The 24,234-nt window shown below is 47.0% G+C and overlaps 1 protein-coding gene across 1 annotated transcript in view; it reads right to left on the bottom strand.

Moving 5' to 3' along the window:
- Nucleotides 1-24,234, bottom strand: part of ZNF131 (zinc finger protein 131) — a gene marked incomplete in the record, with an annotated part of 567,140 nt that overhangs the window by 218,308 nt on the left and 324,598 nt on the right. Inside the window, 1 exon segment of the mRNA XM_044069710.1 lies at nt 21,584-22,293. Within this exon segment, the coding sequence (XP_043925645.1) occupies nt 21,584-22,293 (710 nt within the window).

The following is a 24,234-nucleotide window of genomic DNA, read 5'->3' on the forward strand; positions in this document are numbered from 1 at the left end:
TCTTGCTTAAGTGATTGCTAAAAGGAAGGCTGTTTTCCAAGAAAGGAATTTTAACTCTGCAATTGCAGCTGGCTCAAAAGGAGGAAGAGTGAGTTTTTCAGATACAAAGTTAAGGTCCCAGGCTGGATTTGGGCTCTCCTGGGTGGTCTTAAGTTTTTGGCCCCTCTGAGGAACTGCTTGAGCAGTGGATGAAAGAAGAGGGTGGTTCTATGTTGTAATGAGCTGAAATGGCTGAGGCGTGAATTTTGATGGAGGAAAAAGAAAGGCCCTTGTGAAGCATCTCAGTTAAGTATTGAAGAATCTGAGGTAAACTGGGCGCTGCTGTGCCCATCCCTTAAGTTTGGTTCCAAGCACAGAATCTTTTCCGTTTTTCAGCATACGATTTTCTAGTACTAGGCCTCCTTGCCTGCAAAACGACATCATACACTTGTTTACTGAGGGATGGTAATGGATAGATTAGGTAATGAGCCAAGCTGCCAGGTTCAGGGTTTGAAGCTGGAGGTGCAGAATCTGGATCTCCTGTGACAGCATAGTAGCGGTCTGAGGCAGGTGCCATGGAGCCAGCAGTGACACTGCGCAAGAGGGGGTACACCAGTGTTGGCGTGGCCAGTCTGGTGCAATCAGTATCGTTCATGGTTTGCCCTGTTTGATCTTTAGTAATACTTTGGAGAGGAGAAGCAGAGGAGGAAGGCATAAACTGATAATTTTTCCAGCTGAACGACAGAGCATCCACTTTCCAAGCTTGTTTGTGGCGAGTCCTTGTCCAGAATTTGTCCAACTGGTAAGTTCCTGGGGTAGGCACACAGGTATATATCTGGGCTCCCCCATTTGTTTACCAACATGTTGAAAGTCTTTGGTTCCAGTTTCCACTCGTGTGGGTCCATGCGATTTCTGCTTAGTTCGTCTGCCAGTGTATTTAGTTTTCCTGGCAGGAATTGAGCCTGTAGACGCACACTTGGTAGCTCAAGGCTGTGTTCCACAGAGCCATGGCTAATCTGCAGAGGGGGTAAGAATGGGTACCCCCCTGCTTCTTTATGTACCACAAAACAGTGGTGTTGTCCGCCTTCACCATTAATTGTCCTGGAAGAATGTGGTCCTTGAAGGCTGTCAGAGCATTCTGTACAGCAAACATTTCTTTTTGATTGATATACAGGTGCATTTGACTTGGGTTTCATTTGCCTTGAATGCACTTCTCTGCCAGATGAGCCCCCCCATGCATAGTCTGATGCATCTGTTAGGGTTTGGGTGGCAGGGGGTAGAGTGAATGGTAGTCCCTTGTTTTGATGGCAGGCCTCTGCCCACCAAAGGAACTCTAACCGTAGGCAAGGTATGATAGGAATCATTGCTTCTAGAGCCTGAGAATGTTGACACCATAGGTTTTTTTTAGATACCATTATATTTTACTCATATGCAGTCTTGGATATGGAATTAGTAGAATGCAGGAGGCCATGAACCCCAAGGCTTGCAGTATTTGCCTTGCAGATAGCACGTTTTTTTGTGGCAATTAGTTTGAAGTAAGTTGTCAAATTAATTTGGTTCTCTGGCGTGAGGAAAGCCATCTGGGAAGTTGTGTTCAAGTTTGCTCCCAGGAATATAATTTGTTGACAGGGTACCAGATGTGATTTATTTTTGTTTATGGTGTACCCCAGACAAGTTAGCACCTTTTGTACAAATGCTAGATGATTCAAAAGCATGTCCTGGCTTTCTGCTTGAATTAGACAATCGTCCAGGTATGGGTATATTTGAATATTTCTTTGCCTGCAAAATGCAATGACTGGAGCTAGGCACATTGTGAATACCCTGGGTGAAGTAGATAAGCCAAAGGGCAGTGCAGAGAACTGACAGTTCATGCAGCCTGCTTTGAAGCATAGGTATCTTCTGCAAGATTCCCTGATTGGGATGTGCAGGTAGGCTTCCTTTAAATATAGTGTTGCCAACCAGGCATCTTTGCCTAACATAGGAAGCAACTGGTGAAGAGTTAGCATCTTGAATTTTGGAATCACCAAAAAGGTGTTTAAGCTAGAAAGGTCCAGGATAGGATGCCATGAGTTGTCTTTTCTGGGTACCAGGAAAAGTCTTGAGTAGAAACCTTGTCCCTTTTCCTCTTCTGGTACAGTTTAAATCACCTTTACGCTTGAGAGAGTACTTGCTTTTGAGCCTCTGCCCATGGATTCGGGGGTAGATCTGGCCAAACATTTTGGGTTGGTAACATGTGGAAGTGAAATTTGTATCCTTGGGAAACTATATTTAAAACCCATTTGTCCTGGGTAATGAGTTCAGTTTTTTGCCTGCAGAGCAATCTTTCCCCCTAAAGGAGCAGTTCAGTTTTTTGCCTGCAGAGCAATCTTTCCCCCTAAAGGAGCAGTCAGTTGAGAAGTGCTTGGAAGTTTTAAAATCAAGTCATTGAGACCGCTTACCACAGGGGGAAGTCTTACTACTCCCTGATTTGGAAGTGGGATCCCCACCACTGCTTAGTCTTGTGTGTACCCAGGGACTGAAGCCTGGGTGTTCTGCTGGTTCTGGGTTTGGACTGAAGGCCTGGAAGAGGCAGGAAAGGACCAATTCTTAGAGGGCCAATGCCTACTAAATCTTGGAGGCTGTACTTGTAGGAAATTTTAACAACCAATACTGTCAAGGAAAATAGAAGTCAACCAGACATTTTATTAGCAGCATCCAAAAAACTCACACGTTAACCCAGGTTTCGTCCAAAAAATAAGGACTTCTTCAGAACAATGAATGAAATCCAGTTCACATTTAAATAACCAACTCTTACATCACTAATTGAGGTCATTATTCAATAATACCTTATTAAACAATAAATTTCATTGCAAGTATCATTGGTATAATAAGGTTTGTTTGTGTCTTTCAGCTTTTCCCAGTTAGGGGTCGCCACAGCGGAACTCCGGTCCACTAATGATTGGCAGTAGAGTTTTACGTGCTGGCTTGCCAGGCCTAACGCACAACCTTCAACGAAGGAACGCCCGTCACGCATGTCGCCACACAGAAGACGCTCTGAGAATCGAATGGGCAATGTCTAACTGAGGCGACAAGGCTACCGCAGCACCACCACCGCAGTACGTCCATTGGTATAATAAGGTATTATTGAATAATGACATCAATTAGTGATGTAAGAGTTGGTTATTTAAATATGAACTGGATTTCATTTATTGTTCTGAAGAAGTCCTTATTTTGAGGACGAAACCTGGGTTAACGCATGTTTTTTGGATGCTGCTAATAAACTGTCTAGTTAACTTCTATTTTCCTTGGCAGTATTTTTAACCGTTTGCATAGATTTAGCTTTTTCCTCCATCTTTAAGAACTTCTTCTGCTTTGTTGCCAAACAGGCGGTCCTGAATTTAGGGAGCATCCAGCAATTTAGCTTTAACATGATCTGGCAAAGATTGCTCCTTAAGCCAAGCATGCCTTTTAAGTACAGACCCACTGACAGCAGCTCTGCAAGATGCCTCTAGTGAATCAAAAGCACATTGCAAAGTATGTTTTCCAACCTGTTCTGCAGAATGCATTAAATCCTGTAAATCCTTACTTTCAGCGCAGTCAGGGATCAACATCATTTTCTGTTTAAGCAATCCAATAATATGCTGCTGATACTTTAACATATGAAACTTTTAGTTATGTACTCACCATAACTTCAGATGTTTGGGATCCATCTCGCCTACATTCTGACTGATGGGTTCGGAGCCGATCCCTCGGCTCCGACTCGGCACGCTTATGCCAAAGAGCGAAGTCTCTTATTGGCTGAGCTTACTATATCCCAGGATGCACCACTACCAGTCCCCCAGATCCAGTTTGTCCGCATACATGCGCACACGCATGCACTGCTTATATAACATCGACAGATGATACAAGATAAAAACAGTAGAACTCAAACCGTTCAATCTCTTCTGATCTCCAAGGCAGGGGGAAGGAGGGTGGGTATTAGGAATGTAGGCGAGATGGATCCCAAACATCTGAAGTTATGGTGAGTACATAACTAAAAGATGTTATGTGATCCTATCTCGCCTACATTCTGACTGATGGGACAGCGTCCCTACCACCTAAATCCTGGGTGGCTCACTGGAAAACACTCCTGAGTACCGTGGAACCAAATGATGCTCGCCCTTTAGATGCCACATCCAATTTATAGTGGGAAATGAAAGTGTGCGGGTTGGACCAAGTAGCCGCAGCACAAATCTCAGAAATAGCGAGCTTGGAATGAAATGCAATAGAGGTAGCCATAGCTCTAGTAGAGTGAGCTTTGACAGATGTTGTAAGTTGCTTATTTGAAGAGGAATAAGCCTGAGTTATGCAATCTCTAATCCATTTGGCAATAGTAGCTTTAGTGATGGTTTTACCCAGTTTATTATCTGAAAAGGACACAAACAATTGATCTGTTTTTCGAATTTGTTGAGTCCTGTCTAGATAGAAGCAATTGCCTGTGAACATCCAATGTATGCAAGGTGTATTCCGCTTTGTTTGAAAATTTTGGAAAGAAAACTGGTAGCTCTAGAGATTGTTGGAGACAGAGATTAGAACAAACTTTTGGAACAAAAGATGGATTAGGCCTAAGTGATACTCTATCCTTGTGAAAAATCAAGTACGGTGGTTTGATAGGGCTTGAAGTTCTGAAACTCTTCTTGCAGAGGTAATTGCAATTAAGAAGGCAGTTTTCCAAGACAGATATTTCAACTCACATGTAGCAGCCGGTTCAAAAGGGGAAGATGTTAAGGCACGAAGTACCAAATCAAGATCACACGGAGGCGCAGGATGAAAAACTGGGGGTCTTAAAAGCACAGCACCTTTCATGAAAGTTTTACATAATCTGCTGCTCATCAACGGTGGGTCTATGGATTCGTGAAATTTGGAGATAGCTGCTAGTTGGACTTTAATAGTGGAGACTGAAGATCCTTGATTAAACAAGGATGTTAAAAATTTCAAGACCTCTGGTATCGGGGCAATAATAGGGTCTAAGCCTCTGAGTTGAGCCCAGATAGCAAACCTCTTCCACTTACTGTGATACAATTTCTTAGTGGTGGGTTTGTGGGCTGAAGATAAAATGTGAATAACTTCCGGGTCCAAGGTGTGATTTCTGACTAAAGTCGGAAGTGGAGGAGCCAAGCTGTTAATTTCAAAGTGTGAAGGGACTGGTGCTGTTGTCCCGACTGATGAACCAGAAGGTCCGGAGTTAGATCCAAAACCAAGGACCGTCCAGAGTATATTTCTGTAGGTAGGGGAACCATACCTGACGAGGCCAGTACGGAGCAATTAGAATCATTGTGGACCCCAACTGGGAAGCTTTCTGGATGACTTTGGGGAGGAGTGGAACCGGAGGGAAAGCATAAAGCAGTCCTGTTGGCCAAGGTTGGACTAGAGCATCCGTAGCTGCCTCCCCTTGACGCGGGGTCAAGGAAAAGAACCTTTTGCACTTCGTGTTTTGTGGTGCTGCAAACAGGTCGCAGCACGGAATCCCCCATCTTTTGAAAATCTGAGCTGCTACTGTTTCGTTCAGGGACCACTCGTGAGGAGAGAGAATAGTCCTGCTCAGTCTGTCTGCCAATACATTGGATTTTCCTGGAATGTGGGTCGTTACCAGGAAGCGGTTGGTAGCCACTGCCCATTCCCACACCCTCATGGCCTCTCTGCAAAGGGGGTAAGATCTGGTCCCTCCTTGTTTGTTTAGATACCTGACCACCGACATGTTGTCTGTGTGGATAGCGATAATGCCTTGAGGGAGAAACTTGTGGAGGGCTTGTAGGGACAGAAGTACAGCCCTCATTTCCAACACATTGATATGGAGAAATGTTTCGTTTGGAAGCCAAGAACCCTGAACTGACCTGCCCAGACAATGCCCCCACCCGTCTGGGAGGCATCCGTTGTCAAGGTGGCCACCGGAGGGGGTATAACAAAAGGTCTTCCCTGATTCAGATTGGATGGCAGAAGCCACCAGCGGAGGTCCCGTTTGCACGTTTCTGTAATCAGTATGTGATGATTGAGGGGGAGATCCTGAAAAGACCATTGTGTCGAGAACAGCCACTGAAGAATCCTCCTGTGCAATCTTGCCAGAGGAACTAGGAGAACCGTGGCAGACATTGAACCTAAAAGTTGCAGGACCATCCTGGCTGGGGCTTTGGATCTTAGAAGCAGGGCTCGGACTTGACCTTGTAATGTTTGTATCCTTTCGGTAGGAAGGAAGATTCGCATTAATTTTGAGTCTATCTCTGCTCCTATGAATCTTATGCGCTGAGAAGGCAGCAAGACAGACTTTGACCAGTTGAATGTAATTCCCAGGGAAGCACCCAGGGAGATGGTGGCTTGTAGGTTCTCTAGTAGTAGATGCCTGGTGGTGGCAGTCAGGAGCCAGTCGTCCAGATAGGGAAACACTTGGAATCCGAGACTCCTCAGGTGAGCAGTCACTACTGCCAAACACTTGGTGAACACCCTGGGGGCTGTGGTGAGACCAAAGGGCAATGCACAAAATTGGAAATGACCGTCTCCCAGGCTGAAGCGCAGATACCTCCTGGACGCCTGATGTATCGGTATGTGATAATAGGCGTCCTTGAGATCTATGGAGCACATCCAAACATCTTTCTCCAACAATGGGAGAATGGATTGTAAAGTGACCATTCGGAATTTGGACTTCATGACGGACTGGTTTAGTTTGCTGAGATCCAAAATGGGTCTCAGGTCCCCTGTCTTTTTTGGCACTAAAAAGAACCTAGAGTAATTTCCGGATCCGATCTGGTCTGTGGGGACCGGTTGGATGACTCCTTTTTCTAGCAGCTTTGAAGCTTCTACGGCTGCAATTTCCCTTTGACTGGGTGGCGGGTCCGGGATTTTTTTGGACGGTGGGGGTGAGTGTGTGAAGGGAATGGTGTAACCTCCGGCAATAATCCGAAGCACCCATCTGTCCTGAGTAATAGACTCCCAGGCTTTTAGGTGCTTGGCAAAACGGCACCCGACTGGCTCCGGAGCAGCACAGCCGGGCAATCCCTCATGGAGTGTGGGAGGCTGAAGAGCCACAAAAGGACTCGCGATCTCCAGTGTTGCGGGGGCCTCTGCCGCCTCTGGGACGGCGTCTCCCAGAAAAATTTCCCCGTCCTCTGCCTCTGGAAGGGGAATCTTCCTGCTGTTGAGGAAAGAATTTCTGTGATTTGCGGAACCACATCTTTCCTCCTCTTTTAGCCTTGGGATAAGGCCGAAAGGGAGTGGAATAACGTGCTCCTACGGCAGATAAAGTCTTTCCCTCTTGCTCACAGCGGGTAAGAGTGTCTTTTACTTTGGGTCCAAACAAAGAGGACCCATCAAAGGGAGCGTCGGCAAAGGAAGACTTGAAGGCCTCCGCGAAATGACACAACGGAGCCAGGCTTGTCTCCGTGAGAGCCACGCCTGTGCCTGCCGCTCTGCCCCCTTCTGCCGCATATGAAATGAGCCTCATGGACGAGTTAGAAATCGAGGTGAGGATAGCCAACTGAGAGCTAACCGACTGGGCTAGCTGCTCAGGTAGGTTACCTGAGAGGGAGTCTGAGAGCTCCTTGACCAGATCCCTCTGTAGTCTGGTGAAATGTGCCAAATAATTCAGGGACCTCAGAGTAAAGGCCGCTGAAGTCAGGGTGCGCTTCCCGTGCAGTCCATGCTCCTAGACTCCTTATTAGGAGGATGGACGGACGTTGAAGCCTCTGCTACGTCCTGCTGGGTAGCAGATGCCACCACCATGGCATCTACAGCCACGCCTTTAAGAACTCCTTCTCGGGTGGGGCAGACAAAAATTTGTTAGGGCGAGAAGGCACTGGTTCCACAGTATCTGGATGTTCCCACGCCCTCCGACAAACCAAATCCAGGAGCTCGTCGAAGGGCGGAGACACCCAGGAGGCGGAGGGCTGAGCCCCGAAGGCCTTGAGGAACACCGACTCATCAGCGGAGGGGGGTTTGGAATTCCAGCCACCTCGTTGCTTAAGGATCTCTAGAATGCCTGCAAATGAGACATCATCCGAGGACGACTTTGGGGACCCCTCCGCATCATCAAGATCAGTGTCCGATGTAAGAGACTCGTCGGGGGAGTCCACGTGCTTCCTCTTGCACGATCTCTTCCTTGGGGGCTCCTCCGAAGACAACTCCGAAAGACCCTCAGGAGGAGGGGAACCCCCAGTGGGGGTAACCTCAGGCCCCGGGGCTCCGCTGCCTAGAGACAGGGGAACTGCCAAAGACCCAGTCTCCATGCCCAGGGAAGGTGCTGGTAAAGCCGTAGAGATGGCCGAAGAAGACTTGGCCAAGGCACTCCTCATAGCTCTGAAGGCCGGACCCCCAGAATCCTGGGAGGGTCTGTTCTCCGGATCCATGATAGCAGACGGAAGTCCCGTGGCCGAAGCACCGAGAGGGAGGCTTGGAACCGACAGCATTGGTCCCGAAACGTCACCCCTGGGTCCGGCCGAAGAAGTCAGTGTGCTAAACTCGGACCCGAAGGCCGGGGTTGGAGTAAGGGTTGGAGCCGACCCTAGGATCTCCACTGGCTCCATCAGCACCTGCTCCGACGGAGCCGAAGCGGTCGGAGGAGGAATGGCAATGGAATGGGCTATCGGCTCCAAAGCCAAGTGGGTCGGAGCCGAAACAAATTTCTGAAAGACTGGGGACTGGAACAGTCTTTGGAGCACCCTGTCTATGTCCGAATCTGACATCCTTGATGACCTGGAAGAGACCGAATGGGTCCGAGTAGGCCTCTCCAACGGCTCCAAGGGACTAGGGGACCGGCTCCGAATCGACTCGACAATTATCGGCGCCGAAGAAGTGTCCAAACCAATTTCCATCGGTGCCGAAGAGGGCTTCGGCGCCAAGGAGGAAGTGTCTGAGCGGACAACCTTCATCGGCTCCGAGATCAGTGGAGCCGATGAAGGTGACCCGCCTCTCGATGCCCCAGCCATCGGCTCCGAACCCAGAGGAGTCGAGGCTGGAGACATCGAGGCAGACCGTTCCGCCCTCGGCTCCGAAGTCCGTGGAGCCGAAGGAGAAGCCTGCCTATGTCTTTTGGCGGTCGGTTCCGACAGACTGGTCGGAGCCGACGCCTTTTTCTTTTTAGCAGGAGAAGGAGAGGAAGCTAATGCCTCTTCAAATGAGGGTTTAATAAGGCCTTTCAAAATAAGTTTATTTTTCCTCTCTTGGAGGACCCTCGAGGAAAACGCGTGACACACGCTGCAGGACTCCTGCAAATGTTTGGCGCCCAAACAATACACACAGAGAGAGTGGTCATCTGTGATTGACATTTTAAAACTGCACTTAGTGCACTTTTTAAACCCTGAAGGCCTAGGAGCCTGAGACATTATGGCAACAAATTTAGTAACTCTAACTATCACAGAAAAACACTTACTTTTCCTTTTTTTTTTTTTTTTTTTACACAAGAACTGTCACAACAACAGAAAAATTAACTAAAGGGATCCAAGAACCCTTAAGGACTTGAAAGACAATTGACTGACAGGGAAAGGCCCTTCAATTCAAAAGGGGCCTCTAGTCAGAACAAACACGCAACCACCACACAAATTTTCCACAAAAAATAACCACTCATACACAAAAAGTACGATATAGCTGTTAAAACAGCTTTTGTTGAAGAATTAGGAAATTCCTGACAGAAAAAGTTAGTGAAAAACACTACTTAGCTCAGCCAGCTCGAGACCACGTCTTTGCTAGTTAGCGGCAAACGAGATCTGGGGGACTGGTAGTGGTGCATCCTGGGATATAGTAAGCTCAGCCAATAAGAGACTTCGCTCTTTGGCATAAGCGTGCCGAGTCGGAGCCGAGGGATCGGCTCCGAACCCATCAGTCAGAATGTAGGCGAGATAGGATCACATAACATCTGGCAGTTTAAGGCTGTAATGGCCAAGGTTGAAGAAGTGTATACCTTCTTACCCCATCTATCCAGCGCCCGGGAGTCGCTATCAGAGGGGGTAGCATTTTTGGCAGTAGTAGCCTTAATGCCCTTGGGTCCCTGTGAAATGGTCTCAGGATCCGCAGTTGGATTTTTAAAAAGGAACTTGTGAGAGTCAGGAACCCTGTAATATCTATCAGGTTTTCTGGGAGCAGGAGGTAAAGAGTCAGGGGCAAAGCTAGATTCCGAAAAGGCATCATCAACAATGTCTAGTACAGGAGGGATAGCTAAAGGCCTGTGTTGGGGCAGGAGTAAGAAATCCCCAAGCCTCTTTTTAGAATCAGAGTAATTCTGGCTTTCCCAGCGAAAATGCTCCCTAAGAGTATGCAAGGTTTCACCAAAAGAGAAATCCTCGGGGGGGGGGGGGGCAGAGGGAATACAGTCCTCTGCATCAGAATCCTCATAGGTAGATAAGGGTAAAACCTGGTCAGAAGAAACAGAAATTTCAGAATCCTGGTCAGATGTATCATAAGCAAATTCAGTCCTAGGTCTCTTAGAGGGTGGCTTTCCCTGATTAAAGTAAAAAGTTCTTCAGCCATTCTTATTATTTGTTTTTTAGGCATAGAGGCCTGACCATGCAGTCTAGGCGCCGGTTTTCTAGGCATGGTTCAAGTTTTAGGCCTTGAAGAAGAAGATGGTGTCTGTTTAATATGCAAGTCAGTAGGCCTGAATACACCCTCAGAAGCTGTTGCCTGCATAGTGGCTCCGGACCTATCCAAGGTAGAGACATCCGCAAGTTCCACAGTTGAAGCATCTCGTGGCATACTGGAGTCCGAATGGGTCTCAGTAGAGGCCTGTGAATCTGAAGTAGCGGTTATCAGGGGCTGCAAAAGCGCCTCACTGAGTACCGGCGAACTGGCGACTGGCTTAGGAGAAGCGTCATCAGCAGATTTGGACCTAGGCCGCCTGTCTCTGTCTTTATCTTTGCATTTTTTTCGGAAATTCGGTAGTCGAATGGCTTACCGAAGACATATCTGGATAATTGAATTGAGTACCAAAATATTTAGAAGCGTAAATATACCGACGACTAATAGTTCGTTGCTTAAATAAGGCACAAAACCGACAGCGAGGAACGTCGTGGTCAGGGCCTAGGCAAGGAATACAGTACAAATGAAAATCTTTATGAGGTATTTGCTTTCCACAAGAAATACAATTATTGACTTTTGCTGAGACTGGTTTAGAGCAAGAAAAAGTTTCCCAAATGGGGTACTTGGCTTTAGTTGAAGACTTCGTTTCTGAAACTCGAAAACGAAAATTTCAGGAGTCGGCCAACCGGCACTTGCGAACTGCTTCTGCTTCGGGTATCGCACGGCAAGAAAGGCTGATGTAATGGCGTAGGCTGCATGCTTTATACCCATAATTACCTGACATCATGGAAGATGAGACAGCAACCGATGCACGACCCAAGACTTTTGATAATCAGGCCGACTGAGGGCTACTGCAAGCAGATAACCCAAATGTGATGACTGCAACAGTGAAACACGAAGAACATCAAGGATGTGAGCAGGCAGTTCTTTACTGCTGCTAATGAGCCAAGATCCAAGCAAAGACAAGTTTGTGTTAAGAAACTATCAGAACTGACCAAGAACTGTTCTGAAGCTAAGTCATTTCTTAACCATTTCTCAGGGGGAAAAACAGGATAACCTTGTATCGGTAGGCTACTGTGTTCTCAGTTTAAATTAACAAACACACAGTATTTGATCAGTTATGGATACTATTTGCTAACAGAAGGGAATAAAAGAGAAATGGAAGATGAGTGTGAGTGGGGTGGGGGGGTGGGGGCTGCTTACAAGCCAAAGCAGAGTGCTCTCCAGGGGATAATGAATATTAGCTCAGACAGGTAGACACACACACAAAGTGAACTTTAGCTGTTTGTGTTTTGAGACAGTTCAGACCCGGACTGCGCTTTTCTTACAACAATGTATCCACCAGTCGGATAAAAGGTAAAGGTGGTACAGCAGCTGAATACTTGAGTGGTGTTAGGTTGGCGAGACACTGAGCTCTTCAAGGGGCCTGTAGCAGGGTAGTTGTAGTTTTTGTATGGGGAGTCCATACAGATCAATGGGCCCCCAAGATAGGGCAGGATAGATTGAATCATGTCTTAGTCTGGAATTGTGTCTTAGTAACAGACAGGTTCAATTTGGACAGATCCAAGACTGGCCTGAGATCCTTTGTCTTTTTCGGCACTAAAAAGAACCTGGAATAAACTCCGGATCCAGACTGGTCTAGGGGGACCGGCTGGATGCTCTTTTCCTTAGCAGTGAATCTATTTGTACTGCTACCTCCTCTGGCTGCGCGGGTGGGATGTCCGAGAGGGCTTTGTTGGATGGGGGAGGTTCCTGAAACAGAACGGAATATCCTCTGGACATGATGCGCAACACCCATTGATCTGTTGTTATGGACTCCTCTTGCTAAAGGGTATAGCGACAAATGACCCCTGACTGCCTTCAAAGATGAACAGTCAGGCAACCCCTCAGGGTTGCTGCCCGGGTTTATACAAGAAAGGTTTTTGGGACCCAAATTCTTAGGACCCCCTCTGCCTTTAGGGGAAGGAGAGTCCTGAGCATCCCAAAAAAATGCCAGAGACTTGCAGAACCACATCCTCTTTGGACCTCACTGGTTTCTGGAAAAGGACTTTTGAGGGAGGGAGGAGCGGATCCCGACGGCAGAGAGAGTCTTCCCGTCCTTCTCAGGCTGGACCAAAGTCTCTCCGACAGTCTTCCCAAACAGGGAAGAACTGTCATAAAGGGCGTTGGTAAAAGACGCCTTAAAGAGCTCCGAGAATTGACATAAGCGGAGCCAGGCTTGACACCTGATGGCAATGCATATCCCCCACTGCCGTGCAGCTCCCTCTGTGACATGGGAAAGGAAACTCATGGACGTGTTGGCTACTTCTTTTAGGGTGGCCATTCATGCATCGAACGTCTTCCTGTCCTCTGCCGACAGGGACCCTAGGGTCGACTCGTGATTTCCTTGACAAGATCTCTCCTGAGTCGGATGATGTGCGCCATATAGTTCAGCACCCTCAGAGAAGGTCGCTGAAGCATAAACTCGCTTCCCAAAGTGATCCATCGCTCTGTACTCTTGTTCAGGTCCTGAGTGAGCTCCTTCCTGGTGGCCAATATCATCATAGCATCTACAGGGAACCCCTTGTGCCAATGAAGCTTGCCCGAGGGGGGACTCAAAACCTTATCCGGACACTTGGGTATTAGCTCTACACAGTGTCCGGCTCCTTCCAAGCCCTAGATGTTATTGGTTCCACAAGTGGATCGGCAGGAGGGGACACCCAATAGGTAGATGGGCCTGAGCCGGATGCCTCCAGAAACACAGACTCGTCAGAGGTTGGCTTTGGGGCAGACCACACCCCCCTTTGGCGGAGGATCTCCATGATGTCCCCAAAGGAGACATCCTCAGGAGGGGGGGGGGGTGACCTTGGGGAGCCTTCCCTTCAGCCAAGTCCATGTCCTCCATGAGGGACTCTGGTGGAGAGTCCAAGTGCCTGCTTTTACACGTATGTTTGCGGGGGGGCCTCCTCAGGGGACTGTCTGGGAAGGCCTCGCAAAAGGGATGTTCTGAAGGTGGAACTACCTGGGACATTACGGGCTGCCCCTGAGAGAGCAAGGTGGTCGGAACCACACAGACAGGGGGGTCGTCTGGATGGATTCAGAGGACGAGATGGTCTATGTCTTGCCCCTGCGAGAACCCTCCATCACGTCGAATGCAGAGGGGGAAACGTGCCTCCTGGGCAGAAACAGTGGAAGCTGCTCCCCCTTGCTCCGACAGGGGAGTCAGAGCCGAACCTGCTGGAGCACAGAAGCTGAGAGGGATGCGCCTCTAAGACAGGCTCGGAGCAGAAAACACCCCATTGGATCCGACCACGAGGCTGCGGCTCAGAGAGCTCAGATCCGATCCCATCGAGTCCGACAAACTCAAGGCACCAGCCGGCATCGAGGTGTATCCAACGACAAACTGCGGGTCGGATCGAAGAAGTAATAGGACAGAATAAGAAGTTATGTACCTACCATAACGTTCCATGTTAGTTGTCTTCATCTTGCCTTCTTTCTTGCTGTTTGGGATCGGAGCCGATCCTCTGCTCTGACTTGGCCATCTTCAATAGCTCGAGAGCTGTTTACTGACTCGAGGCTACCCCTTATCCCATGATGCCTAGCGATAGCTACCCAGATCTCATTTGAAATGGCTAATCCAGTCATGAGAGAAACCAGTTACCATAAAACTGGTTGTTCCATGCATTCTAATATCTAGAATAGGTTAGGAAGACCTGGCCAGAAGAATAACAACAAAAGAATACTCAGCCAGTGAAAAAAAGAACTCCTCTCAATCCACTAGGACGGGGGATGGAGGGAGGGACGCAAGAAAGAAGGTGAGATGAAGACAACTAACATGGAACGTTATGGTAGGTACACAACTTCTTAATGTTAAGTTGTCTATCTCGCCTTCATTCTTGCTGTTTGGGACAGTATCCCTAGCACCTAACACTCTGGATGGCTCAGTGGAACACTCTTCAGAACAGTGGAACCAAAGTCAGCTCTGCTCCGGGAGACCATATCCACCTTGTAATGAGAAATAAAGGTATGAGGGTTTGCCCATGTGGAAGCTGCACAGATGGAATCCATGGGCAACCTAGACTGAAAGGCTACGGAGGTGGCAAACGCCCTAGTAGAATGACCTTTCGGTTTGATTGGCAACTCTTTGTTCCTTAACTGGTAAATAAAAGTAATAGTGTGGGACAACCATCTGGATAAGGTCACCTTGGAAACTGGGAGACCTTGTTTGTTTAAGGCTTAAGAAAGGAATAATCGGTCTGACTATTTCTTTAGTTCTGTGCAGGTAAAAACGCAATTGTCTATGAACGTCCAATTGGTGAAGTTTGTACTCTGCCTTGTTGCTATAATTTGGGAAGAACACAGGGAGATCTATAGATTGGTTTAAATTATTTTCTGAGCAGACTTTAGGAAGAAACGAAGGATTAGCTCTCAGAGCAACTCTGTCCTTGTGAAACACCAGGTAGGGAGGACGAACACAGTGCTTGAAGTTCTGAAACCCGCCTAGCTGAAGTGATAGCTACTAGAAAGAGCGTCTTCCAAGATAGAAACTTGATGGAGCAGGATGCTGCTGGTTCAAAAGGAGGCAGAATTAAGGAAGTTAGGACTAAATTAAGGTCCCAAGGGGGAGGGGGATCTCTCACTGGAGGTCTAAGAAGAGATGTTCCTCTAAAAAAAGCTTTACAGAGCTTATGAGACATAATGTTAGCATCTGACAAACCAATATGAAAATTAGAAATGGCCACTAATTGTACCCTGATTGTAGCGGAAGCGGCCCAAGAGTGAAACAGTTATGCCAGGAATTCCAGAATTTCGTGGATTGGGGCTGAGAAGGGATCCACATTCCTAGACTCTGCCCAACAAGAAAAATGTTTCCATTTGCTAGCATAAGTTTTTCTTGTTGTAGACTTATGAGAGGAGACGATAATCTCACGGACTGCTGGGGAAATGCTGGGAAGCCTGGATAAGGGTGGAAGTGGAGCAACCAAGCTGTGAGCTGGAGAGTTTGGAGGGATTGATGCAACCCACCTGATTGATGAATCAGGCGATCTGGAATGGGGTCCAGAGTCCAGGGCTGATCGAGAAGGTAATGGTGTAGGAACGGGAACCATATCTGTCGAGGCAAGTAGGGGGCAATGAGGGTCATTTTGCAACCCAATGATTTTGCTTTCTGAACGAGTTTTGGTATCAGGGGAAACGGAGGAAAAGCATAAAGTCCCTGAGGCCAATCGTGGACTAGAGAGTCTCTGGGTATGTGACCTGGAAGCGGAAGACAGGAGAAGTAGTTGCTGCATTTGCTGTTGAAGGGGGTGGCAAAATGATTGCAGCAAGGCTGTCCCCATTTGCGGAAAATAAGATCTGCAACTTCCTGATTCAGAGACCACTCATGAGGCATGAGGATAGCTCTGCTGCGCCTGTCTGCTATGACGTCGGCTCTCCCAGGGATGTGTGTCGCAATCAGAAAACGTTGGGAGGAAATCGCCCACTGCCAAAGTCCGAGTGCTTCTCGACACAGGGGGTAGGATCTGGTTCCGCCCTGCTTGTTGGTGTACCCACACACCACTGACATGTTATCTGTTTGAATTGCAATGGCCCCAAAAGGAAGAGTCTTGAAGAGCTTGCAACGCTAGGAGCACAGCTCTCATTTCTAGGACATTTATGTGGAGATGGTACTCGTGAGGTTGCCAAGTGCCTTGGACTGTCCTGCCCAGATAATGCCCCCCTCACATCCTATCAGGGAGGCGCCTGTCGTCACTGTGGCTACCGGAGGGGGTTGTATGAAAGGGCTGCCCTGAGTAACTAATGGGGAGACCATCCACCAAGAAAGGTGTCTTTTGCATGCCTCGGTGATCAGGATCATGTGAGACATGGGTAGCTCTTGGAAAGACCACTGCGTGAAAAGAAGCCACTGAAGAATTCTCATGTGGAAGCGCGTTAGTGGGAGTAGAAGAATGTCAGCTGCCATGGAGTCCAGAGTTTTGAAGGACATACCTAACTTGGATCCTTTTGCTCTGCATTAGAATTTGCACTTGCTGAATTGTGAACAATCTTTCTAGTGGCAACCTTGCAAACATATCCCTTGTGTTCAAGTCTGCTCCTATGTAAGTGATAGATTGACAGGGCACCAAGGCAGATTTTTCAGAATTTATTGTAATACCTAGCTGAGTGCAGGATGTGATTGCATAATCCCGCGCTTGTAGGAGTTGATGCCTGGTGGTAGCAGTGAGGAGCCAGTCGTCTAGATATGGAAACACCTGGAATCCTTGACATCTCAAGTGAGCCGTAACCACTGCCATACATTTGGTGAACACCCTGGAGGCTGTGGTGAGACCAAAGGGCAGAGCTCTGAACTGGTAATGACTGGCCCCCACCCGAAAGCGAAGAAATCTCCTGGAGCATCTGTCCATCTTGATATGGCAGTAAGCGTCCTGAAGAGCTATCAAATGACCCAGGAAGGGTAGAATGGACTGTAGCGTGACCATCCAAAACTTTGTTCTTTGTACAGATTTGTTTAGTCTGCTGTGATCCAGAATCAGTCTCCAGTCCCCTGTCTTTTTTGGTACCAAAAAGAACATTAAGTAAGTTCTGGAACCGTGCTGGTCTGCAGGGACTTCCTGGACGGCTCTTTTTTTCTAGCAGTTTTAAAACTTCTATTACTGCTTGCTCCTTCAGATTGGGTGGGACATCTGGAAGGGTCTTCTTTGACTGTAAGGAGGGCTGCTGGAAGGGAATTTTGTAACCTCCGGATATAATGGACCGTACCCATCTATCTTTTGTCAAATTTTGCCCGGCTTTTGGGTTCAGTGAAAGTCTTCCCCTGACTGCCTCCAGAGGTGAGCAGCCGAGCAACCATTCAGGGATGCTGGAAGGGCTTATCAGATTAAGATTCTCAGTTGCCCTGGTTCTGTGGACCCCCTCTGCCACGAGGGCGGCGTCTATTATTATTGTTTCCCCCTCTGTCTCTGGAAGAAAAATCACTATGTGTGTGTCAGGTAAGGCTCCCGGAGATTTACGGAACCACATCTTCCCACTCTTCTGACCCTTGGGGTAAGGTCTAGAGGGAGTGGAAAAATGGACTCCCATGGCAGAGAGAGTCTTGCCTTCTTGCTCACACCTAGTCAACGTGTCTTTCACTTGTGGCCCAAAGAGAAAGGAGCCATCAAAGGGGGTACTGGTGAAGGACGCTCGAAAGGGTTCCACAAAGTGACACAGCCGCATCCACGCATGCCTTCTAAAGGCTACACCCGTGCCCGAGGCTCTACTCGCTCCATCAGCTGCATAGGAAATGAGCCTCATGGAGGAGTTCACTACAGAATTCAGCATCGCCAGCTGGGAAGCTACTTTGGCTTGTGCTCCCTCAGCTGTAGGATCTTGAAGGGCATCTCAAAGCTCTTTAAGGAGATCCCTTTGAAGTACAGTAAAATGACAGATAGTTCAGTGACCTCATGGAGAAGGTCACTGAAGCAAACATTCGCTTTCCGTACCTGTCCATCGTCCTAGACTCCTTGTTAGGAGGATGAACAGATGAAGAGGTCTCCGCTAACTCTTTTCTGGTGGCTGCTGCAACCACCATGGCATCAACAGGCACACCTTTAGAAAGGAATTGCTTATCCTGGGGAGCAGTAATAAATTTACCAGGTCTCCTCAGAGTTGGTTCCACTGTGTCCGGAGCTGACCAAGCCTTTCGAGCCACTACAGACATAAGTGGGTTGAAAGGCAGAGAAACCCAGGAGGGGGAAGGTCGAGAACCGAAAGCATACAGGAATACAGATTCATCTTCTGTCAGGGCTAGTGGATTCCAGTTCCCCCTCTGCCTAAACATTCCCAGGATGTCCGAGAAGGAAACATCTTCAGAGGGGGATCTCGGGGACCCTTCCGATTCATCTAAGTCGGCATCAGAACTGACAGAATCAGGGGAGTCAATGTGCTTCCTCTTGCACTTCTTCCGAGGAGGCTCCACTGAGTGATCAGGGGAGGCCTCAGAAGAACAGAAACACCCACTGGGGTGTCCTGGAGCATTGGTTCCCTACACTTGGGGTCTGGAGGAGGAGCAGAGTTTGGCACAGACACTACGGGAGACGGAGCCGGTGGGGCTGGTAGTGGAGCTGACTCTGGGGACAGCACACTCCGCATGACCTCAAAGGCGTCCCTGCCTCGAGGCAGAGAAAGCTCTGGTTCCAAAGAAATAGGAATCTTTCTCTGCACTGAGGGGGATGGTTCAGAGGCCGATGTTGGAGCAGAGCTTTACCTGCGCCGATGCTCCGAGAGGGAGAACGGGGTCGAACAAGGGTCCGATGCCACTCGCCCCCTCAGAGCAGTCGAGGGAGCCCCGGCTTTCAGATCCCTCAATGGAAGGTACCATCGAAGTAATCGGAGCAGACGTTGGAACTGAAGGAGATATAGTTATTAGAGCCGACTGTTCCACTACTCGAACCCCAACGAACTCCGGCTCTGAGCTCAATGGAGACGGAGGAACAGAAAGGGAAGTGGATGGAGTCGATACCTGTTGAGGAGGGCTAGACAACATTTTAGCTAGTGCCTGTGATTTTAGCAACCTACTTACTACTCTCTCCACATCATGATCCGACAGCCTAGAGGATTGAGAGGAGTGTGAAGAACGGTGGCTACGTTCACTTTGCAATAACGGAGAGCCAGGAGCCGAATGAACTGACTAACGAAGGGGACCTCAGCCTTTTATGGCTCTGAGATCGCTCCGAAACATCAGATGGAGCAGACGGAGGGGTTGTCTTGTCGGTGCCAGCCAGAACAGACATACTCGGTAAATCCTGTACCGGGGTCGGCTCCGAAGGTGGAGCCGATGGTTTAGAGGATTTTGGGGATTTCACTGGCTGTGAACTCTTTGCCAGTGAATCCTGAGGTTTTAACAGACCCCTAAGGATCAATTTGTTCTTCAGTTCCCGCAGGACTCTTGGACTAAAGGCATGGCAGATCGAACAACAGTCTTGCAGGAGAACAGCACCCAAACAATAAACGCAACTAGTGTGCACGTCTGTTAGAGACATTTTCTGACAGCACGAGTCACACTTTTTAAATCCAGATACTTTAGCTTCTTTAGACATATCAACCACAAAAAACCAAGCACCAGAAGAGAAACAGATAGAAAAATTTCTACTCTTGTCAACAACAGACTATGTAAAAATATATAAAACAAACTTTTTTTTTTTTAAACGATAGCAAAAAACTGAGGAAAGAAGAGCCTCTAAGTTAAACGGCTTTCTTGGGAAGGGAGTGGGGGAGGGGAGAACTCTCTAACTTAAACAAGTTCTACTAAAAGGGACTAAAGAGAACAAGGTACTAAACAACAAACACTAGTAAATAAAACTAAGAAAAGGTAATTATCTAATAATTTTATGGAGTATAAGAATATATATTTCTACACAAAAAAATTTGAAAATACAAGCCTGAGCCAGAAAACGACACACCTCGCAGCTGAAGCGGCAAACAAGATCTGGGTAGATATCGCTAGGCATCATGGGATAAGGGGTAGCCTCAAGCCAGTAAACAGCTCTCCAGCTATTGAAGATGGCAGAGTCGGAGCCGAGGATCGGCTCCGATCCCAAACAGCAAGAATGAAGGCGAGATAGACAACTTAACATCAATGGTTGAAAAGGACCCGCTCTGGAGGGAGAAGGCCCTGGCAAGACCCCCATCTATATCTGAGTGTGGATAAACCTCTGATCATCTTCACTTCCGACAGGCTCCAAGTGGAGCGGGAGGATGCCACCAAAACTGGACAGGTGTGCCGTTGGGGGAGGGAGGGACCTGGCAGGAGACTGGCTTTGTTGTTCCTCGGGCTCAGGTGAAAACCTAGGGGGACCTGAGCCTAGGAGTCACAGGCCTGGATAAAGCAGCAGTTGGGGGATCGCTTGCGAGGCTGGTCCTTCTTAACCTGATCCCCCCTCCCCAGGACCTCTTGGCAGGAGTGCAAATCCCAGAGGGTGGGAAAGAAGACAGAGCAGCAGCCGCTGCTTTCCCTGCAGGGGAAGAGGGGACCGCAGCCCCAAAAGAAGAGGGCAACAGGCCCTTAAGGATAAATTGGTCCCGCCTGTCCTTTAGTGCTTTAGTGCCCTGGGGTTAAAACCAGCGCAAACAAGACAGGGGGACTGGAGGTGTTCAGCCCCCAAGCAGACCACAGAGTGTGGCCATCTGCCAGGGAAAGCTTATGGCCACACCTTGTGCACTTTCTGAAGCCAGGCTTCGGGGCATCCACCCATCCTTTCAGCCGACCCAGAAACACACACACTCAAATGGGAAAGAGTAAGGAGAAAGGAAAGAAAAACCTGTTTTTTTTTTTTTTTTTTAACTAAACGAAAAACCCTGGGGAGGTACAGAAATGTTAGAGAGAAGCGAAAGTTAAGAGAAAAGTTGAGAGATACAACCTCAGAAATACGCAAGAAAAACACTGGAGCTCGGACCATGCTTGTTCACTCTCAAGTGGCAAATGAGATCTTGGAGGAGAAGGGAGACAGGGGGCATTATGGGTACGGGAAGGAGCATGGAGCTCAGAGCCATAGCTGGAAAATGTGACCATGTCAGATCCAATGCGGATCCGAAGACCCACAGATTGAAAATCAAATGAAGTAAACTACTTCAGATCAAGTCCTTCTCATCAGACTGCAAATGAGAATATGGAGTAATTTGGTGAGATAAAGGGACTCATGGGTAGGGGAGGAGTCAAAGCCCTTGATCCACAGCTTCAAAAAGGTGCTGAAGTCGGATCCGATAACCCTAAGGTTGAACTGTATGAAAAAAGGCATCAGATTTGCCCCATTTTCCTATCTGTGTATACCACATGATTCAGAGGTGCTCCTTGGAGAAGTGTTAAAAATTCTTACTCCTGAAGCAACCCCATCTGGTACACCTGAAAAAGAAGTGCCTAAAAATGTAGCATTTATTTTGTTAAAATTGTGATCAAGTTAAAACATGATTAAAAGCAAATTGTGTGTGTAAGAACAAAGTGCCCCATTGAGTATTTACAGATTTCTAGGAGTCCTTGTTGGCTATTTTAGTGATTTCTGTGGGGTACACACTGAATACCTTACATTGTATGCATAATGCAACACAAAAGGCTTAAAAACATATCTCATACCTGTGTGTTTCCGAAGATGTTCTTTAAAATGGCCAAAATGGTCAAACTGTTTATCGCAATACTGGCATACATGTATTTTCTTCCCAGGTCGTGGTTTTTTAGCTGAGCCACCCTCTTCAAGATGGTAAACACTCAGGTGCTGTCGCCATGCACTCTCTCGGGTGTACCGCTTATTACAGATCTGGCATTTGAAACTTTCACTGGAGTGTAACTTTAAGTGTTCCTTAAAATGGTAAAACAGTTTAAATGAACGGTTACATTTTTCACAACGGAAAAGGTTGTCAATATGTGACAGTTGTACCTCCACAATTTCAATGCCTTCTACCTGTTTGTTTGTGGACTCTGAATTAACTGTAGAATCAGTTGTACTTTCTTCCTCCTCCTCTACCATCTGAGGTTTCCGATCATCTTGCTGGTACTTACTGGTTATGTCTGCCAGTAGTGCAAGGGCAGAGTCATCAGATGTATCTGTCCCTTGAAACTCTGTCACCAACTGCTCTGTAGATGTAACTTCTTCTAATGTTTCAAGGCCATCTTCCTCTACCTCAACTGTTCCATCAGCAATTTCTACTTCAATTTCAACTGATTCACCCTCCATAGAAGGCAGTGTTTCTGTGATAACATTTGAGGTTTCTGCTATTTTTCTCTTTTTTACCTTAGGGTTCCCTTGTGTCTTTTCTGGAGAATCTGTTGAACAGTCGTCCTTGCTCCTGCAATTCAGGAAGACAGCTTTTAAGAAATATGTCGTACAACCAATTTATCCAACTATCTCACTTAATATAAGTCTTTAACGATGTCCATCATTCCCATATTATCTTGGTTTTGTCCTTCCAAAATACCTTAATTAGCTACTCCACTGCTAGCCTACACATTACTAGGCACTCTGCCTGTCCCGCCCATCCCTTATCACAAAATCTCATGTCTAGTAAATGATGAAGTGTAAAATGTACCAAAGAGAAAGTACTAGGTTATTTAAAACACTCAACCACTATTTTGCCAAGTAATATGCCAGATACCTTAAATATGCATTTCCCCCTACTGATGGTTCCTTTCTTGGAGCAACTCAAGCCACATTTCTATCTAGATTTCAGTGGAGTGAAGATTAGATGCAGAATGCACAATGACATATAAACCAATAGAGAAGAACTGCTCAGATATTGTTTTCTGAGACCACTCAATAGATAACATTCTTATGTAACAGAATGCAGTTACTCATGTCAAACATGTCGGTAAACAATATCAAGAGTACTCACCGTATACATTTTTTTTGAGGACTCTTTGGAGTGAATGGGCTATAGCTGTGTAGTTAAACATAACAGCAGATGTTCAAACAAATCACTGCTGCATAGGTCAGGCAAGTCCACAAAGCTTCAGGCTCCTTACTTGTGCACTCTGTGTCTACCCTTAGAATAAGAGGATATACAAGTTTAAGGAGGACATACATATACACTAAAACTCAGCTGTCTTGCTCTTGCAAACAAAGGCTGAAGCCTACTACTTCACAAAGTACCGTCAGAAACATAAAGGTAAAAAGATACCCCATCACAGGGCCAAGGAAGGAATTATTTAGGAGATGTGGGGAGGGTGCTAGTATTGCAACAATGACATTCAAACATCTACTGGTATGATAAAGCAACTTAAACAACTGTACTACATGCTCTTCATTAGATCATTGTTGAAGCAGTCATTACAAGAGAGGACAAATGCCAAAGTTCAAGAAGAAAGGTCGGATAATGAAAGAATACAGTCCAGAATCCCCTGAACAGCTGTATCGAAGCCTTCACTGGTTCTGGAAACAGAGTCCAACTCATAATATTTGGTAAATGTGTGAAATGAAAATAGATCTAAAATTCACTTCCCTCCAGAAGGCCTCTAAAGTAGCCACTGCTCTAGTAGAATCATCACTGACATTCTGAGAAAGATTTTCCAGACTTCTGTGGTGGCGTGAGCATTAAGTACCATGTTCTCTAGCTTGTGTAACTAGTTAGGTAGGGGGATCGAATTTCACAGCAGTCAACTTGTGTGTGTAGTCAGAAGAGCATGAGTCCAGGTCCTGCTAACCTCATTCAGGCAGCATTCAGAAGATACTTTCAGGGGAGGGGTCGCCAAAATGGTTAAGGTCATTACTTCACAGATACAAGGTACATGGCACACCTCTCAACTGTAGATTTTCGCAGAATGTCTAGATACATTTTTGCCTCATATTTCTGGTTTGCTCCTCATAAAATTTGTGATTTTCTGGAAAATCACTGGAATGATCTGAGGACTGATGTCACTAAATAATTATATACATTTGTGTTTCAGACTTCATATTCTTCAGAAAAACACATACCAAGTCAAATTCTGTTATTCTATCAGCTTTCCATGTTTATTAGAGCAATATTTAAAATATGTCCCTATTTTTGGGCCTTTGTCCTCCCATTCTGTGAGGCTATGTCCAGATTTTTTGCACTAAGAGGTTGACAGATATGGTACAGGGTTTGATTCTGACTTCTGGTTAGGTTTGTAATAGTCTGCTGACCAATAGCCTAATATTCACCTATGAATCTATAGTTAGAATAGCAGAACTGAATGGCATGGGAAAGACATCTACAAATAGTTTGCATACATACTGATGGCCTTTTTTTCTCATCACAGGACACAACATTGAA

The sequence above is a fragment of the Protopterus annectens genome, chromosome 1.part0, assembly GCF_019279795.1.
Source record: "Protopterus annectens isolate FY-2018-M chromosome 1.part0, PAN1.0, whole genome shotgun sequence".
In the NCBI taxonomy this organism is placed as follows: Eukaryota; Metazoa; Chordata; order Ceratodontiformes; family Protopteridae; genus Protopterus; species Protopterus annectens.